At 47.8% G+C, this 16,809-nt stretch overlaps 8 protein-coding genes across 8 annotated transcripts; 4 read left to right on the top strand and 4 right to left on the bottom strand.

Annotated features, from left to right (window-relative positions):
* Positions 1 to 460: 460 nt before the first annotated feature.
* N7510_003106 (uncharacterized protein) lies at positions 461 to 1,809 on the bottom strand (the record flags this gene model as incomplete). The annotated part of the gene is made up of 3 exons (XM_056975033.1): positions 461 to 855; positions 917 to 1,733; positions 1,801 to 1,809. 3 exons carry the CDS (start codon positions 1,807 to 1,809, stop codon positions 461 to 463), a joined length of 1,221 nt encoding a protein of 406 aa, XP_056834989.1.
* A 767-nt stretch (positions 1,810 to 2,576) lies between these two features.
* Positions 2,577 to 4,429, top strand: N7510_003105 (glycoside hydrolase family 43 protein; the record flags this gene model as incomplete). The annotated part of the gene is made up of 4 exons (XM_056975032.1): positions 2,577 to 2,978; positions 3,055 to 3,520; positions 3,581 to 3,742; positions 3,840 to 4,429. 4 exons carry the CDS (start codon positions 2,577 to 2,579, stop codon positions 4,427 to 4,429), a joined length of 1,620 nt encoding a protein of 539 aa, XP_056834988.1.
* A 1,351-nt stretch (positions 4,430 to 5,780) lies between these two features.
* On the top strand, positions 5,781 to 6,588 carry N7510_003104 (alpha/beta hydrolase; the record flags this gene model as incomplete). Its single annotated transcript, XM_056975031.1, has 2 exons — positions 5,781 to 6,176; positions 6,268 to 6,588. 2 exons carry the CDS (start codon positions 5,781 to 5,783, stop codon positions 6,586 to 6,588), a joined length of 717 nt encoding a protein of 238 aa, XP_056834987.1.
* A 621-nt stretch (positions 6,589 to 7,209) lies between these two features.
* Positions 7,210 to 7,941, top strand: N7510_003103 (putative GPI anchored protein; the record flags this gene model as incomplete). Its single annotated transcript, XM_056975030.1, has 1 exon — positions 7,210 to 7,941. The coding sequence occupies one exon, from the start codon at positions 7,210 to 7,212 to the stop codon at positions 7,939 to 7,941; it is 732 nt and encodes a 243-aa protein (XP_056834986.1).
* Positions 7,942 to 8,154: 213 nt separating this feature from the next.
* N7510_003102 (general substrate transporter) lies at positions 8,155 to 9,902 on the bottom strand (the record flags this gene model as incomplete). Its single annotated transcript, XM_056975029.1, has 3 exons — positions 8,155 to 9,216; positions 9,304 to 9,612; positions 9,666 to 9,902. 3 exons carry the CDS (start codon positions 9,900 to 9,902, stop codon positions 8,155 to 8,157), a joined length of 1,608 nt encoding a protein of 535 aa, XP_056834985.1.
* A 156-nt stretch (positions 9,903 to 10,058) lies between these two features.
* Positions 10,059 to 10,295, bottom strand: N7510_003101 (uncharacterized protein; the record flags this gene model as incomplete). Its single annotated transcript, XM_056975028.1, has 1 exon — positions 10,059 to 10,295. The coding sequence occupies one exon, from the start codon at positions 10,293 to 10,295 to the stop codon at positions 10,059 to 10,061; it is 237 nt and encodes a 78-aa protein (XP_056834984.1).
* A 1,396-nt stretch (positions 10,296 to 11,691) lies between these two features.
* Positions 11,692 to 14,272, top strand: N7510_003100 (uncharacterized protein; the record flags this gene model as incomplete). Its single annotated transcript, XM_056975027.1, has 3 exons — positions 11,692 to 12,552; positions 12,623 to 13,194; positions 13,267 to 14,272. 3 exons carry the CDS (start codon positions 11,692 to 11,694, stop codon positions 14,270 to 14,272), a joined length of 2,439 nt encoding a protein of 812 aa, XP_056834983.1.
* Positions 14,273 to 14,711: 439 nt separating this feature from the next.
* Positions 14,712 to 16,268, bottom strand: N7510_003099 (glycoside hydrolase family 88 protein; the record flags this gene model as incomplete). The annotated part of the gene is made up of 2 exons (XM_056975026.1): positions 14,712 to 16,187; positions 16,242 to 16,268. 2 exons carry the CDS (start codon positions 16,266 to 16,268, stop codon positions 14,712 to 14,714), a joined length of 1,503 nt encoding a protein of 500 aa, XP_056834982.1.
* Between the last annotated feature and the right edge of the window lie 541 nt (positions 16,269 to 16,809).

Here is a 16,809-nt window from a genome sequence, read left to right as displayed (position 1 = left end):
GTTTTTTAGCTTCTTTGCGACCGGACGATTCCCGGAGTACCTCCGACCATGAATTACTACACTACAGTCTGTAATCGCGCGCCACGACAATATCCTAGCAGCGAGGGCGGCAATGACGGTTAAATTTCCTATATAACATCTCTCATTTGAACATAGATTGATTTTCTTTGTATTTTCTTTTCGTTGAGAGCACACAATGACTCATTTAGCGAGCAGCATAGCGCTGTGCATTGTGATAGGCTAATTAAAAAAGAGTCGTTCGGTGAGTTAAGAAGAAGCCATGATTAGCAGCACGATTTTTCTATTCGAATCATTCTTTAAGAGTATATAACCGTTCATTGTAGAGCTGTTAAAGACTTAAATCCACAGTCAAAGATATGTTTTTCCTTTCCTAACTTATATTACAGGACTTAATTTCCTGTACTTCTCAGTCCACCAAGATTAACGGCGATGGAACAACCTAATAGGCAAACACAAGGGAGCCCCAGCTAGGCAAGTCATCCACGTTTGTGAAGACACGGCCCTCGAAGCCCTCCACCTTGGACGCCTCGGTGGTGTAGGGGGCATGGTGACCTCGCTTGACAACATACTCGTAATACATCATGTCCCAGATGGGTCGCTGGTTAGTTATTCCTCGATCTTCTTCGGAAATATCCTTCCATGGCCCATCCACGAGCACCGCCTCACAACGATACCAGGAAGGGTCGTACTCGACCGTGTAATTTAGGTTATATTTGGCCGTGTACTCGGATCCTTTGAGCAGAAGACTGTCTCCCAGTTCAAAGAAGTCTGAACCCTGGCTCTGTGCGGTTTTGGCTGCAAGAGCTGTCCATCCAATGCCGGAAGTTGCGTGACCTAGTAATCCATAGGTTAGTTTGCCTGAAAGACATCCGGACAATGTTGGATAAATACTTACCTTGGTCACGACCCGACTCCGAACTTTGGCCCGTAGTCGGATTGTAGAGCGAGAATACGCCAGCACAGCGGTCGTTTATGTATGCGTTGATAGCATAGTTGTACAGATCAACATCGTCAAGGTAAACGGCAAAGCTCAGAAGAGACTTAATGCTAACCATTCCATAATTGGCTTGGCCGATAACTGACGCCTGGCGTGAGAATAGCCAATATAACTGGTTACTGAAGCCAGAACCTCCAGACCAGACGGCGCCGGCCTCTGTCCAGTTACCTTCCCATCGCATAATTTCGGCAGCATTCACAAAAAGGTCTCCTTCGAGACCAACCAGAAGGGACCGGTCAATACCCACAATATCCACCAACTCAGACCCCCAAGCGTTCAAGATATCAGAAGTCAGCTGCCAGTGGTCCTGGTCCTTGGTGATATACCACATTATAGAGTTCTGCCATGCGGCACGAACGTCGTTAGTAAATGAGGTGTAGTTGCTAACTAAGCCACGAGAGAGATACACCTCGGGCCCTTGAATGGAGTAGTTGGCCTGAGAGTAAAAATCGTCGCTGAACATTTTGTATGCGGATGCCCAGGGTTCCTTGTTTCCTAGCACACCGTTGCGCATGCGCTCAAGATCTTCGTGAGTGTGCCAAATTCCCGGGTGAACAAAGTCTCCCGGTTTTTTCTTAAAGTACGTTATTGCGTCGACGCCACTTTGAGAGCCAAGTTGTTGAATGGGTCCAAAAATACCTGGAATGTCCAGGGTGCGTGCATTGCATATGGTTACCCATGGCATTGCCATAGCCCAGATGGCAATGGAAATGAACTGAGAACTCATATTAGATTAGGGGGTTTGTTAATCATACTTCAGAATGAACAGATAGAATACTGACCTTCGACATGACTGGTCAAAATTGGTTAACAAAGTTAAGCCCGAAGCACTTAGGTAGTTGTAGAAAATGCGACCACTTGCGAATAGCAGTATCTATATATACCTGCCAAAAGCACATGGGAAGTTTAATTTGGCTTGCAAACAATGCGGAGTAAAGATCGGAGTGTTAGGGCCTCGTCAGAGGTTTGGGGCCTAACCCCAGACTCATGGAATTGTAAGCGCCCATGACAAACTCGAGGCTAACTGAACGTTAAGCCGCAAAGAATATTTGGAATAAACGGACCAGTTGCTGAGAGCACAGTTCGTACTTGGAGATCGGGTTAATGGCCGGCGACTGGGCCGACACGTCAAACTGGTAATGTGGGTATTGCAAGAGGTCTGAAATTCCAGGCCCCCGGGCAAGAGATCAGAGCAAACGGCATAAATATCATGACCAAGTAGTTTAAAGTGTGGGAAAGCAGCAATTTGTTCAATACTAAGAGAGGGAGTACCCATGGGAAAAGAAAAGGGAATTAGCGATTTAAAGTCCCATTGATTCGCGAGAGTTCCCGTAACGAGCGGAGGGCTGCCGCAAGTACTCTCGCACTTTGGACAGTAATAGCCAAAACGTAGTTTGCCTCCGTGATTTAGCCCGTATGCCGATGGTGTCCGCGTATCAAGGGCAAAAAGTTTGCCAAATGTGTCCACGAAAATTCTCTGGTAGTTCAACCAAACAAATCCCCCCCGGAAAGTACGGTGGTTCTTGACTCGCTGAGCGAAATTGAAAGACAGCAAGATATGGCTCTTGCGAATCCGATTCTGCCTGGATTCAATCCAGACCCCTCGATCACTCGTGTTGATAACGACTTCTTTCTTGTTACTTCCAGCTTTGAATACCTTCCAGGACTGCCCATATACCATAGCAAAGATTTGGTTCAATGGAAGCTCATCGGCCATGCCTTGACTAAGAGGAGTCAAATCCACATCGCAGCCCCTGAGCCAGGAGGAGGTGTTTGGGCACCAACCTTGAGATATCACGATAATGTGTTTTACTTGGCCACGTCCAAGTTCGACCGATTCCGTCCCCAACAAAACGAGCGGGTATTTCCACGAGGTTTCTATATTAAGACAACGAACATATGGGACTCGTCATCTTGGTCAGATCCTGTGTACTTTGATGTGGTCGGACTCGATCAAGATGTATGTCTGCGACTATTCTATTAAAGCTTCACAAAACATGTATTGTCTGCGCAGGAGACGCTAATAAAGTATTCAGCTCTTTTGGGAAGACGATGGAAGTGTATACCTGTCTACCACTCACGTAAAGGTCAATCGATCACCTGACGCAGACATATCACAACTCGACTTTGCCATCCACACCTGCAAGATAGATTTAGAGACCGGCAACTCGATCTCCAAATCAGTGATGATTCGCGAATCCCCATCTGGGATTGCCGAAGGCTCCCATATTTATCGACGCGGAGGGTATCATTACCTTCTCACAGCAGAGGGCGGCACTGGCTTTAGGCACTCTGTGTGGGTGTTCCGGAGCGAGAATGGCGTTCTGGGGCCTTGGACACCTTGCCCTAATAACCCTCTGCTGAGCACCTCTACCAGTCACGAGGTACAGAACACTGGCCATGCAGACTTTGTCGAGGATGCGAATGGACAATGGTGGGCCGTGTTTCTTGGAGTGCGGCCGATTCGAAAGAGCGACGGCGTTTGGCAAGATTCCGTTTTTGGTGAGTGTGCCTCGTGAAGGCAAGAGTCCGGAATGGAGTTGCTAATATAATAGTCTTCAGGGCGTGAGACATTCCTTGTCCAGGTGCAATGGATTGATGAGTGGCCGATGATCAACCATGGACAGAAAATTTACCTCGGCCCAGAGCCGGAACCTCTCACCCGTGTTCTCTGGAAAGATGAATTTGCCGAGCCTTCTTTGAATTTGGGATGGTACAGAAAAAGTACGTAGGTAGGGTCTCTTCGCCAAACAGTTCTACCGGCTATCCGCCCTTCTGGTTCTTTCATTCTCGTCTAAGCTCTGACCCTGCATTGAAATAGATACAACGGATAAGACCGACTATTCTATTATGAACAATCCAAGTCGTCTTCGCCTGCATGGTGGGCCTTATAACCTTTCCGTCCCGGCTAGCCCGACCTTGCTTCTGCGCAAGCAGACACACAGGTTCTGTGTCTGGGAGACCAAGCTCTCGTTTCACCCAACAGCTGAACATGAAGAAGCGGGATCAGTGGTTTGGTGGAATTATCTCACTTACAGCAGTATTGGAATCCGCAAAGTGGATTATGGCAACAACGGAGATGCCACAGCCAAAGCGAGAATTATCCGCTTCAGATCAGCAGACTGCGAGGTTGTCGAACGCAAGCTCCATAGTTTTGACTCAGATGTTGTTCTATTGATCAGATGCGGTGACTCTAGATATGAATTCGGGTTCAAGGAGCTTGGTAAATCTGAGAATGAGATGTTAGAACCTCAGTGGTTGGGGGGAGTGAGTAATGAGACCATGACAAGACCGCCACCTATTGGGCTGGCTTTCTCGGGTATGTTGCTGGGATTGTATGCCTTCGCTGAGTTTCGGAAGTGCACAGAGCCAGCCGATTTCCACTATGCGGAATTTAGATTGCGCGATTAATGACAGACAAACGATCAGATTTATGCAATAGAAGAAAGGTATACTCTTGCCCTGATAAGAGAGAAACAACAATTTATGCAATTTACTTAATTTAATCATGCTCAGACTGTCCACTCCATGGCATGTCATTAAAAGACGAGCACTCTGCACAAAGGCATGCGGCATTATCGCTAATCAAGGATCCCCTTAATTTCGGGCCACAATCCGGGAAAGGAGATTCTCAAGGCGTGCGTTCCAGGCGAAGTCGAAGCTTCAACGGTAGGAGAGAATTCTGATGTCCGACAAAATTACGAGGCTAGGATGGAGACATCAACTAACATTACAGGTAGATCATCCAGTCCCGCTGCGCCAGCAAAACCATGTCCTTATTTGCCCCAGAAGCAGAGTTTACAGATGTTAGAAGTTTGGCATTGCTATCCATGAGAAATTTACAGTATATAATCTGCTGAAATCTAGTAGCTTCAGACTTATCATTACCGGCTGTCGTGGATCGTCTCCGTGAAGCTGGATGATCTGGCTAACTGGCATTCCCGTAAGCATTGACCTACCAGAAGTAGCATATCGCTCGCCGGGTACGCCGCTTGCGGGTATCTGTGACCAGTGCTCTAATTCTTCATCCAGCTAATAGCAGACATCAATCTGGGATTCAAAGCCGGAGAGGTATGATCAACGTTCGTGGCGCCAAATATCAATTACTTGATGCAGACCTTAAAGTTTGGACTAACTCTCCCAGGGACAAGTTGGTACTGATGGCCAGTCAATGGCAAATAAACCATATCCTGCTCAGGACCAATCGTGGTGGGATAAAGGTATGTTGTGGGTAGGGCCTGGTAATTTCACCGAAGTCTGTACCGGTGAAAATGTTTTACGAAGCCGAGGAGCAAATGTTCCCTTTCGAACACTTTGCTGGGAGAATGTTATATAACTGACTCCTCACATACCCTTATCATTTTGGACGCCGTGAACGTGTATAAGATAGCACTCTCGTTAATTAATCTACGCCTGCTGGCGAAGTTTTCCTCGTGGAAGTTTTTATTGGTGCACGCTGAAGACTTAAGGCCTAGCCTATTCTGGCCATTCCTCCGTGCGATCTTCCGGTCGGGTTTTAGAGTCGATCCAGACGGCTCCGCTGAATGCTCCGACATACCGCAGTCAGAGCATGAGGTGAGCATAGACTTGCTGGGTATACATTAATACCAAGCGTAGCGAACTCACTTTTGATGAGCCCCAGAAAACGATGCTCAGGTTACTTGTTGTCTTGTCATCGCTTTCGACATCTGGTACATCCTGAAACACCTTCGTATTCGAATACGTCTCAAAGGTTCTTGCAGCTCCTGATTACCGACATTTCATGGCGCCAGTCATTTTCATCGTTCCTGGTTTGTGGGAAGGCCCTGTAGCCTTTCAACCGCTGAAGAAAGCACTCGAGAATGCCGGCTTATCCGTCTACACCACACATCTTGTTAGCACCGGCTCTACAGCCGCGGACGGCCTCACAGTACAAGATGACACTGCTGCTATTGCCCGAGACCTTGCTGCTACCGTCGAGATGGCCGGATCGGATGGTGTTGTTGTCTTCCTGCATTCTGCAGGTGGGTTTCTTTGCAGTGCGGCTATGAAAAATCTCACTGCCGCTTCAATGCATGCTGCCGGCAAGGAGGGTGGTATCAAACGCATTATTTTCATGTCATGTGCGTTTGGGCCGGAAGGATTTGAGACTAAGCCAACATCAACAATGCAATTCTTCGTGAGTATAGCTAGCTACCTATCACTAAAGCCCCGTTTTGGATACTTTTCTATTGTATTAAACATAATGACATTGACTTACACTTTGGCAGAACAACAGCTACTTCACATGTGTTGACCCTCGAAATCTTCTTTTCAACGACATGGCCGATTTAGAGGCTACAAAATGGATCGATAAGCTGCAGTGCCAGCCAGCCAAATGGGACGGAGTCACAACATACTGCGGGTGGCGGGAGGTCCGCAGTCATTATATTATTCTCGAGAAAGACAAAGCAATCCTGCCTGAGGTCCAAGAGCAAATGGCAAAATTAGCTTCCAGCAAGATTGTCCGTTTAGAGGCAGGGCATATGGCCCAGCTGACGAAGACGACCGAAGTTGCCGAAATTATTATGGGGATCACCACAGAGTTATGACAACATGGCACAGGCATCAGGTAAATAATCTCGAATTCAAGACATATCTGATTTCCAAACTTCTGGGTTCGAGGTCATTACCGAGGTCATCAGTATGATGTGTCCGTAAAGTAATGGACCAGACTTTTCGCGCTTTTGAGATTTGAAGCGGGCAGGGTGCTCACATATTCATATTCTTATTCGGCTAATTCAATGAGCTTCAATGTGGAAATTATTTTCTTGTGAACTCAGGGAAGAATTGATCTATTCGCGTGTAGCTCTTCAGAATCCCGCTTTGGTTGGAGGTGGGTACTGTAGGGGCGGTTTCTGATATCGTTTCAACGAACTTCCTCAAGGTTTCAGGCCGGTGAATGGGCCGGTTCCGGAAAATAAGACAAGCTTTAGTTGATCATCTAGTATGGTGGAGAAATTCCGGGAAGGTTTGCGGAGCTATTTCCAGCATAACGATGTCCGAGTCAAGGTAACCAACGGGATGCGGTAAGGTACACAAAAGATCCGAGCCTCTTTCAACGGTATAGTCTCGGGATAAAAAGAAACATCCACTCTTCAGTTCTCTCATGATTCTTGCGAACAATATCCAAAGTCCCGCAGCCTTTATAGGATTCCTAAATTCGATGCAAGATGGTCAAGTTCCTCCTGTTATTCCTGTCCACACTCCCCTTCATCGGGGCTTCTTTTGGTCATCGCGGCGCCTTACACACCGCCGATGATTTTATACGCATGGCAAATTATGTAAATGCAAAATCAATTCCCTGGTACACAGACTGGAAGCTCTTGCTAAATAGTACGTATGCTCAAAGCACCTATAAGCCGCAGGCTGTCTCCGCTATTTACAGGGGCTCTGACGGCATTCATGCCGAAAACTACCAGCTTCTCTATGAAGATGCTGCTGCCATGTACCAACTTGCCAACACTGCTGAAGTAATGCGAATTTACCCTGGCTGGTCCTCGACAGACATCACAACCTTCCAAAACATGATGGAAGATGTTTTTGCAGGGCAGAATGAGTTTTTTCTTAGAACTCATAATGGGTCTGCAGATATTCCATACGCTAACTGGGATTTATGCAACATGGCCTCGATGTTAGCCATCAGCATTTTGAACGACAATTCAACTAAATTCAATTGGGTAGTGGACTACGTCTACGACGGATGGGGCCACGGAGCGGTCGGAAATGGTACGAACTTCATCGTAGCCAGTTATACCGAGTCAGGGTCGAGAAAGATCTTATTTCAAGGTCAGGAGGCTGGCCGCGATCAGGGCAACGCCACTCTGGATTTCACTCTCGCGGGAGTCTTAACTCAACAGATGAAACGGTTTCCGCATATTGAGCCGATTACCAGAATTACATAAAATGAAGCAGTTTTGCTAGGTCCCATAGCGACTGAGATCACTGTCGGCAGGTAGTCTGCTTAACGCTTACGGCGCTTTACTATATTCACCAAAGCTCCAACTCGGGAGATCAAACGTTTTAAAACATTTCATACAAGTCAGAATAATTCTTTGCCTGAACGTCAAAGTACAGCTCTGTTCATTATTTACATTGCTCACTAGTCCCCTTGGCCCTCAGCCCTCGTTAGTGACTTCTACTTGGTCCGTGAAAGCCTTCCTCTCGCGAATATTGGCGGCTGCATGCTGCTCCTTGTAATGTTTGGTGATTGCCTGGGCACCCGTCAAAAGCTCGTCGCCATCGAAAATTTCGCCAATTTCTTCAAGACCCTTGCCCTTAGTCTCTGGCAAATACCACCACGCAAATGTGCATTCAAAAGCCAGAATGACACAGGCAACTATATAGTAGCGCCAGCCAATGTTGTCCATAGCAATAGGGTTCACATAACCGGTAAAGAAACTTGCTGTGTACCCACAAAATTGGAAAATCATAGCTGTTTTTGACCGGAGAGAGAAAAGAGAACACTCCACGACATAAGGCACGGTGGCAATGGCAAAAGGTTGGTAGCCAAACTGGAACAAGAAAATCATAGCTACAACGGACAGCGCAAGAGAGTGATCTGTAAAGTGTCTCTGCTCGTTGATAGCCGAACAAATCGTCCATATGATAAACACAAGAAGCATGACAGTCATACCGAAGGTGATCAATCCTCGTCTTCCAACACGATCGATAAGCATGGCAAAGAAGATCGAGCAGCATAACTGCCAGATAGCTGCAATGGCGTTAATGAGCAGCTGAGTCTGTGCATCTGTAATGCCGATACTATCAAGGATCTTGGCGAGGTAATATCCGGTCAGACCAAGGCCAGATAACTGAGCAGCGTAGCCAATAAACAACAGGATCCAAAGACGCTTTCGGTTTCCCTGGGTTCGGATAAACTCGCTCCACTGAATTGCCTTCTGCTTCTTTTCCTCTTCCAATGTCGCCTGGATTTCAAGCATCTCAAAGCGAATCAGTTGAGAATTCCGATTGCCGCTCGCATGATATTTTGCGAGCACATCCAGAGCCTCTTCTTGCCGGTCTTTGAAAACAAGCCAACGAGGTGATTCCGGTACGAAAATACTTAGCACCAGCTGCAGGATTGATGGAACACCTTGCAAGAGACTAGGAAGCCTCCAGCTCCAGGAAGAATTCATTTTGAAGGTGCCAAATGTAGTCCAAGCTGCGATCAAGTAGCCCTAAGTAGAAATTCTGTGTTAGCTCCCGTACAATTGGTAGAACTCCAGGCGTAATTGGTATCTTATTTGGTAAATAGAGAGACTCACAACCACCCACTGGGTCATATATAGAGAAACAATCTTTCCACGATGCGTTGGATATGCGACCTCCATCATCAGCTGGGGAGCGGCGACAGCCACGATGCCGGTACCCAAACCGATGATAATGCGGCCAGCAATAAACATGCCTAAGCTTTGCGCACCACCTTGAAGAGCAGAGCCAATAGTAATTAAAGCTGTACCGACTGTAATGGGTTTCTTCCGTCCGAGAATCTCACACATCTGGGAGGAGAAGGTTACCGAAACGAGCACACCAATATTGATAGCATTGACCAAAGTGCCCAGCTTGGCACCATCCTGTTCGGAGTGTTAGCAGTTGAGTTGAGGACCCGAGACGTGGCCGACCTTACCGGGTTACCAAACGCAGCTTTCCACGAAGGCAAGGACTGCATGCCATTCAACATGCTACCGTCAAAACCGCAGGTAAACTGAGCCAAGAAGGCGCAGAGTAACAGCAGATTCAGTTTTAGCAGGGACGGATACTGAAACCACCATTTTTCGAGCTTAGGGGTAACATCTGCCAGGAAAAGGCCTTCAAACTCATCGAGGTCAGCCAGGTCTTGTTTCGCTTCCTCAGGTTGCGACATGTTGGTAGTTTGAGGTTCGTTGCTGACTGAAAGTAAAAGGAAAAGCGAAGGCCTAAAGGTTCCAGGTCTATCGACTCTCGAAGGATATCTTTTGCGCTGATGCAATCCGTCAACGGGCCTGGTCTTGCAAGGACGTTGGCTGCGCGCGGGTTTATATTAGCTGAAATCGCGATAGAGTTCCTCGACTCCGGGACGTTGTCTCGCCGCCGTCTCCGCATTCAGAATACCGGGGTAGTACATGGAGATACCAGGCCGTGGAGGTTTGGCAATATGTCTAGCTCCAAAAACAACCGCTTTCAAGTGGGTCGGGCGACGGACATCCGGAGTAAGGGCCGGAGTGTTGTCCAAAACCAACCACATCGCCGCGTGATTGGTGGTGCCAAGTGGGTCCATAGGAGTTATATCAGTTGCAAGCCGATAATTATCAATACGGGCTAGCCGATCTGCTTTTGCTATGAACTATATAGCTATGTCACTTGACTGGTCTGACAGATGCATCTCTTGTCCGGCGCCAAGCCGACACTTCGCCGATCACTTGAGGATCCAGCCACGCCTGCGGTGCCAACCATTTCTATAATAGAAACCAAATAGATCGCTTCATGATTTGCCCCACCTGCATATTCGGTGGCATAAGGATTGAGAGGCATTATGTGAGTTTGATATTATTTTATAAAAAAGAAGAAAAAAGGCTGTGGGTGCAAATCTGGCGAGAGAGAGTTGCTCCCTACTTCTCCCTCAGCTCTTAGATGGCCAGCATGGAGCACGCGCGGTATTAGAGGAACTATACGCAGAAATTTTATCTTTACTGCCGAGGCTTATTGAACACCACAGCAACCCAGGATCTGATAATGTATATGCATACACCACGTTTAAAATTTGAAGAGAAACAGCTTGCTCTCTCTAAAGAGGGCTCTAGTCAGGACGAATTAGACCTTTTTGGCAAATCCTATGGGAGTGGGCGGACGGGAGATGGGCTCTCCTGACTCCCCTGGTTGTTCACAGGCAACGCTCAGTGAGATTCATATGAGTTTCTAGTCAGCGAGAATAGATGGCCTGAGTTAACGAAATTCAACAGCCAGGTAGACACCCAAACACAAGTGCACTATTTTTATAACTCGATACTTCAACAACAGCTACAAGTTACTTTAGTTTGGGTTTTAGTATTATAATATCCAAAAACATGATAAACAATATGAACTGGGTGAAATGGGGATTTGGAGGTTATTTTACCCAAATATATATCGAACCACTACGTCGCAAACGTTCTTAAAATTGTATAAACAGGCTAGATATACCTTAATAGTACCATGATATAATTCAATGTCGTATTAAGTTATTGCTATTACCAGCTGTATAATATCGCCTTTACTATAGTGTTTTGGAGTGACCAGCTCTCTTGTGTGGCTGGCTCGATTCTGAGTCGGTTTAATTATACTGTACTAGTTGGCTTTGGTTTTCTACAATAACCCCGCGCGGGAGACCCTCCGGTAATTCCCCCATCACCCGGAATTCTCATTACGCCGTTCTGCGACGGATATTCGGTTAATTACAAACCAGCTGGGGTTTAATGGGCCAGGCACACAGAATCACAAGACGCGTAAACTAAGATTCCCCTGGGGAAAACTTTCTCTCCCGAAACCGGATGGCCACTGCGGGACCACGCATGTCTACTTTCCCCGCAGCGCGTCAATTTGCTCGCTTGCAAGGAAACTACCCCAGATTTGCGAGCGCATCATTATGCGCACTTGTCTATTGCGCAAGCAACTGATATCTTTTTAAAGTGGTCTAAATGCCGACTAGATCCAACCATGCTCCCAGCGGCGAGCCGAATGGCCAAGAGCCACCGGAAAGACCCAAGCCCGATGATGAGGTGCCCGCCTGCCAGTCCTGCCGCAAGAAAAAGGCCCGATGTGATCGCGCTCAGCCTTGCTCGCAATGTGTACGATTCAAAGTCGCTTGCGTGTATGATGACCGTCGCATGAAGCCTGGCCTCCGTGCAGGCGCAGTTGACCAGCTCTACCGTCGCATCGAAACCCTTGAGAATATGTTTCTCGGCCAGGAGATGCTCTGGCAGCAGATGTGGCAAGCGCTCCATCCTAACTCTCCACTTCCAGGATCGACAGACCGACCGACCAATATTGCTGACCTGGCTCAGCGACGTGAGCAACTGAAGGCTTCTCTCCTGCAATCTGTGTCTCCAACCTCGCAGAGTGACGGGCAATGTGGGCCCCAGAAGGATGCTGTGGATATGGAAGCAGATTTACGCGCAGAAAAAAGACGAAGGATACAGGACATGATTCCATCTACCCTGCCGATTGACATCGACGGCGACATCACTGCGATTTTGCCAGCAGATGTCATGACCGAGCTCGTAGACTTGTACTACGTGAACATCCATCCTTGGATTCCTGTTCTACATGTCGCCAGATTTCGCGAGCGTATGAAACTGCCAGGTGAACGTCCACGTATTACTTGCGTCCTTCATGCTATCATCGCGGTGTGCGCCCGTTTCTCTCGGAGTACATTTTTACGAGAGGAGAAGACAAAATCACGAATCGCAGAGAAGAGCCGGCAAAAAGTTATCCTGGATTGTACCGAGTCTTTCTCCGTCGAGAACCTGCAAGCTTTAGTCATTATTGCATTTGAAACTGTCAGAATTGACCTTCCCCCACGCCCCTCCTCGATTTGAATCCAACTGACTCCGACTGAGTTCAATGCAGATTGGCCGCGGCCGCGGGCCTTCATCATGGTCTATTGTTGGAAGCATGGTGGGTACAGTGGAACAACTGCAGTTGGGCGTCGAGGACGACGAACCGAACCATGCATCAAACCCCGGGGAGACACTTATTCGACGCATGGTCTTTTTGAACCCCCCTAGGTCCTGGAGCGAAGCTGAGGAGCGTCGTCGGGTGTTCTGGACCGTTTTTCTGATGGATAGGTTTTGTAGCGTGTCAACAGGCTGGAAGATCAGTCTCACCAGCGCCGATGTGAAGCGTCGCCTACCTTGTGAAGGTGCTCTTTGGGAGAAGGAGCAGGAGGTCCGTGCGCCGTACTTTGGGATTGCGGACTCGAAGGATACAGCATCAAGCAGTTCAGTGGTCAACAGTGACCGTGGGTCGATGAACGGAGAGGATCAGGATGCTATCGGCGGCTTTGCGTATAACATTGAAGCAACCGAGTCACTCGCGTTAGTGACCAATTTCTTTCTTCATCATGCCTTCATCGTTGGGGATGCCGAGAAGGCCCAAAGATGGCTGCTGAAATTCAAAGAGCTTGATCTGCGACTTATCCAGTAAGTGTTTAAACCATCTTTCCATCATTAAATATTTTTGTTACTGTTTGCCAACATGTTTATTTGCTCCAGATGGAAGTTGTATCTGCCTCGGAAGTGGCGAGAAGCCTCCGTGCTCAATGTCGATGGGGTCATGGACCCGAATCTCACCCTCGCCCACATCACTCACAACACTGCCGTGATTCTATTACATCAAGGAATTGCCTATCCGCCGGCACATTGGCAGTCTTGCCCCATCAAACTTCCATCTGCCTCGTCAGCAGAGACCTGTCTGGAAGCCGCCTCTGAGATCGCGACCATTGGCCACCAGTTCTTATCATTCTCGCGAATATCCACGGCCCCCCAATTTTCATTTTGTCTTTTCATTGCCGGAAGGATGCTTTTGGCACATGCGAGATATAATCAAGTACCGATACCTCCCACTCTCGACACCTTACTCGCATCTCTTCTGGAGATTTCTCAGAGGTGGTCGGGAAATAGTGAGACCACTTATTCCCGAGGCGATAACCTTGCCTCGATCTTTGCAAAGCGACTTATCGAAGGACCAAGCAATATGATGACTGATCCCCGTCCGAGCCTCGACATCCGACAGACGGCTTACTCGGACGAGTCGAAAGATCAGCCAAAAAAACAACTCAATACCGGTATGGATTTTTCTGTAGCACCTATATTCCCGGCAAGGGCCGCAATCTCCGTTTCTCCAGCTCGAAATATGAGCAGGGAATCAGTACAGGAATTGTCCAGCCTCGATCCGTTCAGTTTAGCTTTCCCACCACTTCCGCCAGCGTTCCAGCCAGATTTTATTGGACTCTCAAAATCCGATCCCCTTTGCATCTATGACCAAGCAACTGAGAGCCATGCCCCTTCACCACCGGGCATACAATCCTTACATCACCAGCAATCTGCTATGTGGCAAGGCCACGCGCCTTTTACGAATGTGAGTCCACAGGAGGATTTGTCTTATGTTCTTAGTCTTGCATCTAGCCCAGGTCAGAGAATTAGCCGCTATGGTGGGCCACAGATTCAGGATGAGAGGAACCTGGGAACTGGGGGAAATAACAATGCAGTGGATATATAATAGCTACAATTTACAAATTTAAGAAGGTTGCTGGAAGTAAAATGCAGTTGCGCAAATATAGCAAGGCCTCGTACGGAGTCGCGACTCTCCCCATTCGATCCGGGTCAGAACATGATTTGTAGCGGTTCCAGCTCCCAGACCTTAGAGTCGCGTTCCGTCTGTATCAAGGTTAGGACCTGAACGGACTCGCAGGTCCTAAAAATAAAACAAACCTAAGAAATCCCGTGCTGTTGCGTAACACGAAATCGGTCCAACTGGGACATCTAAATAGAGGAGATCAAGGTTCCGGATACCCGGCTCTGTGGGCAAGGTGTAATGTGAGGTAAAACTGGGGGAAGTGTGGAAGATTTCGTGTAGACTGTGGATTGTTGTATGAAGTGTATAGAGCAACAAAAACTGTGGAACGATTTTTGGTGCGAACGTTCTGTCAAGGTTATCTTCAGTGACAGGTGGAAAATTGCGGTGTATCGATCACATCCAACTCAAGAAGCATATTGCCGAAAAGAAGGAAGTAATAGTCAGCGTAGACCAGCCCATGGTTGGACCAACGTCTTGGTGCAAACTCATAGTTGTTAATAGTTGCTCCATCCAATATAGTGTCGTGGGATTTAGAATCAGAAACATCCACAATAGATAGAATATCGAAACCGTCGCCATATTTATCGTCAATATCGTCTGCTTGAAAAGTTGAAACTCGAGAGGTATGCTGAGTAGACTGGAACCTAAAGGTCGGTGGGTTCAAGAACTTTGTGACAGTGGAATCAACAATGTGAATAGCCTCAGACAGATAGTGATCAGCCTCTGAGCTGTTTCTGAGCGCCTTATAAATACGCAGCATGCCACAAGCGGCGATCATAGCAGCCGAAGTATCCCGTGGGCTGGAAGCAGTAACTGGGGCACCAAAATCCCAGTACGGTACACCATCTGCCGGAAGATTTGAAATAAAAAAATCAGCCAGATTTTTCGCCGTGTCGAGAAATGATGAGTTTGCCGTCCATTCAAAGGTCTGCATGAATCCCAGAATCCCCCATGCCTGCCCACGAGCCCAGCAGCTGTCATCATTATATCCCTGATTCGTGAACTTAGCCTTGATGTTCCCAGTCTCTGCATCAAAATTAACCACGTGGAATGTGGTATTATCAGGGCGGATATGGGTTTTCTGCGTCGTGAGTGCGTGTGCCAGAGCAATTCTGTAAAGTGACTTATTTGAAGTCTCGTGCGCTGCCCAAAAGAGGAGGTCCAGGTTCAACATGTTGTCAATGATAACCAGGAAATCCTGTGATGGATCTGTGAACGAGTATCGGCTCGTGATGCAGACGTCCCAGCTTCGAAGGCATTTTGTGTTGGCGTTGAACCGACTAGCTAGCGAGTGCGCTGCCATGATGAGAGTGTTGTATGCAGCCGGATCGCGGTAGATGTTCCAGGCCTGCATGGCCCACGGGGCGATCATGAAACCTAAGTCGTGGGTGTCACGTCGGAGTGCATTTTGATGCAGGCTGGCTGTCCACCACCGGCACAGATGCGCCAATTGAAGGAAGTGAAGACGGTTTTGGTGGTTTATTGCCTGAGGATACTTCATTTGACGCTCATGGATAAGGTACAAAGATCCTGGGAAAAAGCCGGATGTCCAAAAGTCGAGGGATCGGTAGACGTACGTGGCGCCATCTTCGCCGGTGTACTCGGGGTAGAGAACAGGTGGCTTACTCTGAAATTGGGTAAGTTTTTGAAACCAGTCAAAAATAGCCTTTTTGGAGTGACCTACGCTTCTGAGTGCTCGGGATGCGACATTCCACAGCTTTGCCATCACGGATTCTGAGAAGAGCGCCTCGATCACCCGTTCTGTCGGAGTACGCATTGACCTCTTGATACCATTTGTGACATACTGTCCAGTTTTTGCCCGCTTTGAACTTGTTTCCTAGCTCAAATATCAGATCACGTTACGTTGCGGCAAGTGGGAAGTTCAACATACTGTGATGGGTTCATCATACATAGACATGGCGAAGCGCTTAAGACAGCGACGTTAACGGCCTTCGTGGAAAAAGGAGAAGACAGATAGAAGTTCTAGGGACAGAACTACGTTAATATTTCTATGGGATCCTTTATTAATCTTTGTGGATCATACGAAGGGGCCTATGTTCGCGAAGGACCCGGCATCTCTTCCGCAACACGGAGGGCGGCTGTAGGCGGCTGTATTGCTCCGGCAAGGCAACGTCGAATGTTTGAGTCCGAACTTTCGAGAACCACCAAATACTGACAGGAGGGCAATATTTGGTAGGTGTGTGATGAGTGCCAACCGCGACTTTCAAGCTCGAAACTTCCGACAAACAAACTGGATTTGAGGGTCTGTAGGATTTGGTCTTTGCAAGGGATTCTCGAACATTATCTGATGGCAGTCAACGTTAAACACCCGAAAGATAATGATCGAGACACACACCCCCCCGTGTCTCGACCACCGGAGCTTCTCCCGGAGACCCTCCGACGCTAGCTCTTGGCCCACGATTTAATCTATCAGGTTTCGAAGGCTTATAGATCGTCAA

The sequence above is a fragment of the Penicillium lagena genome (assembly GCF_028827675.1).
Source record: "Penicillium lagena strain IBT 129212 chromosome Unknown utg000002l_segment0_segment0, whole genome shotgun sequence".
NCBI classification, from domain to species: domain Eukaryota; kingdom Fungi; phylum Ascomycota; class Eurotiomycetes; order Eurotiales; family Aspergillaceae; genus Penicillium; species Penicillium lagena.
This window is presented reverse-complemented; position numbering and strand designations above follow the sequence as displayed.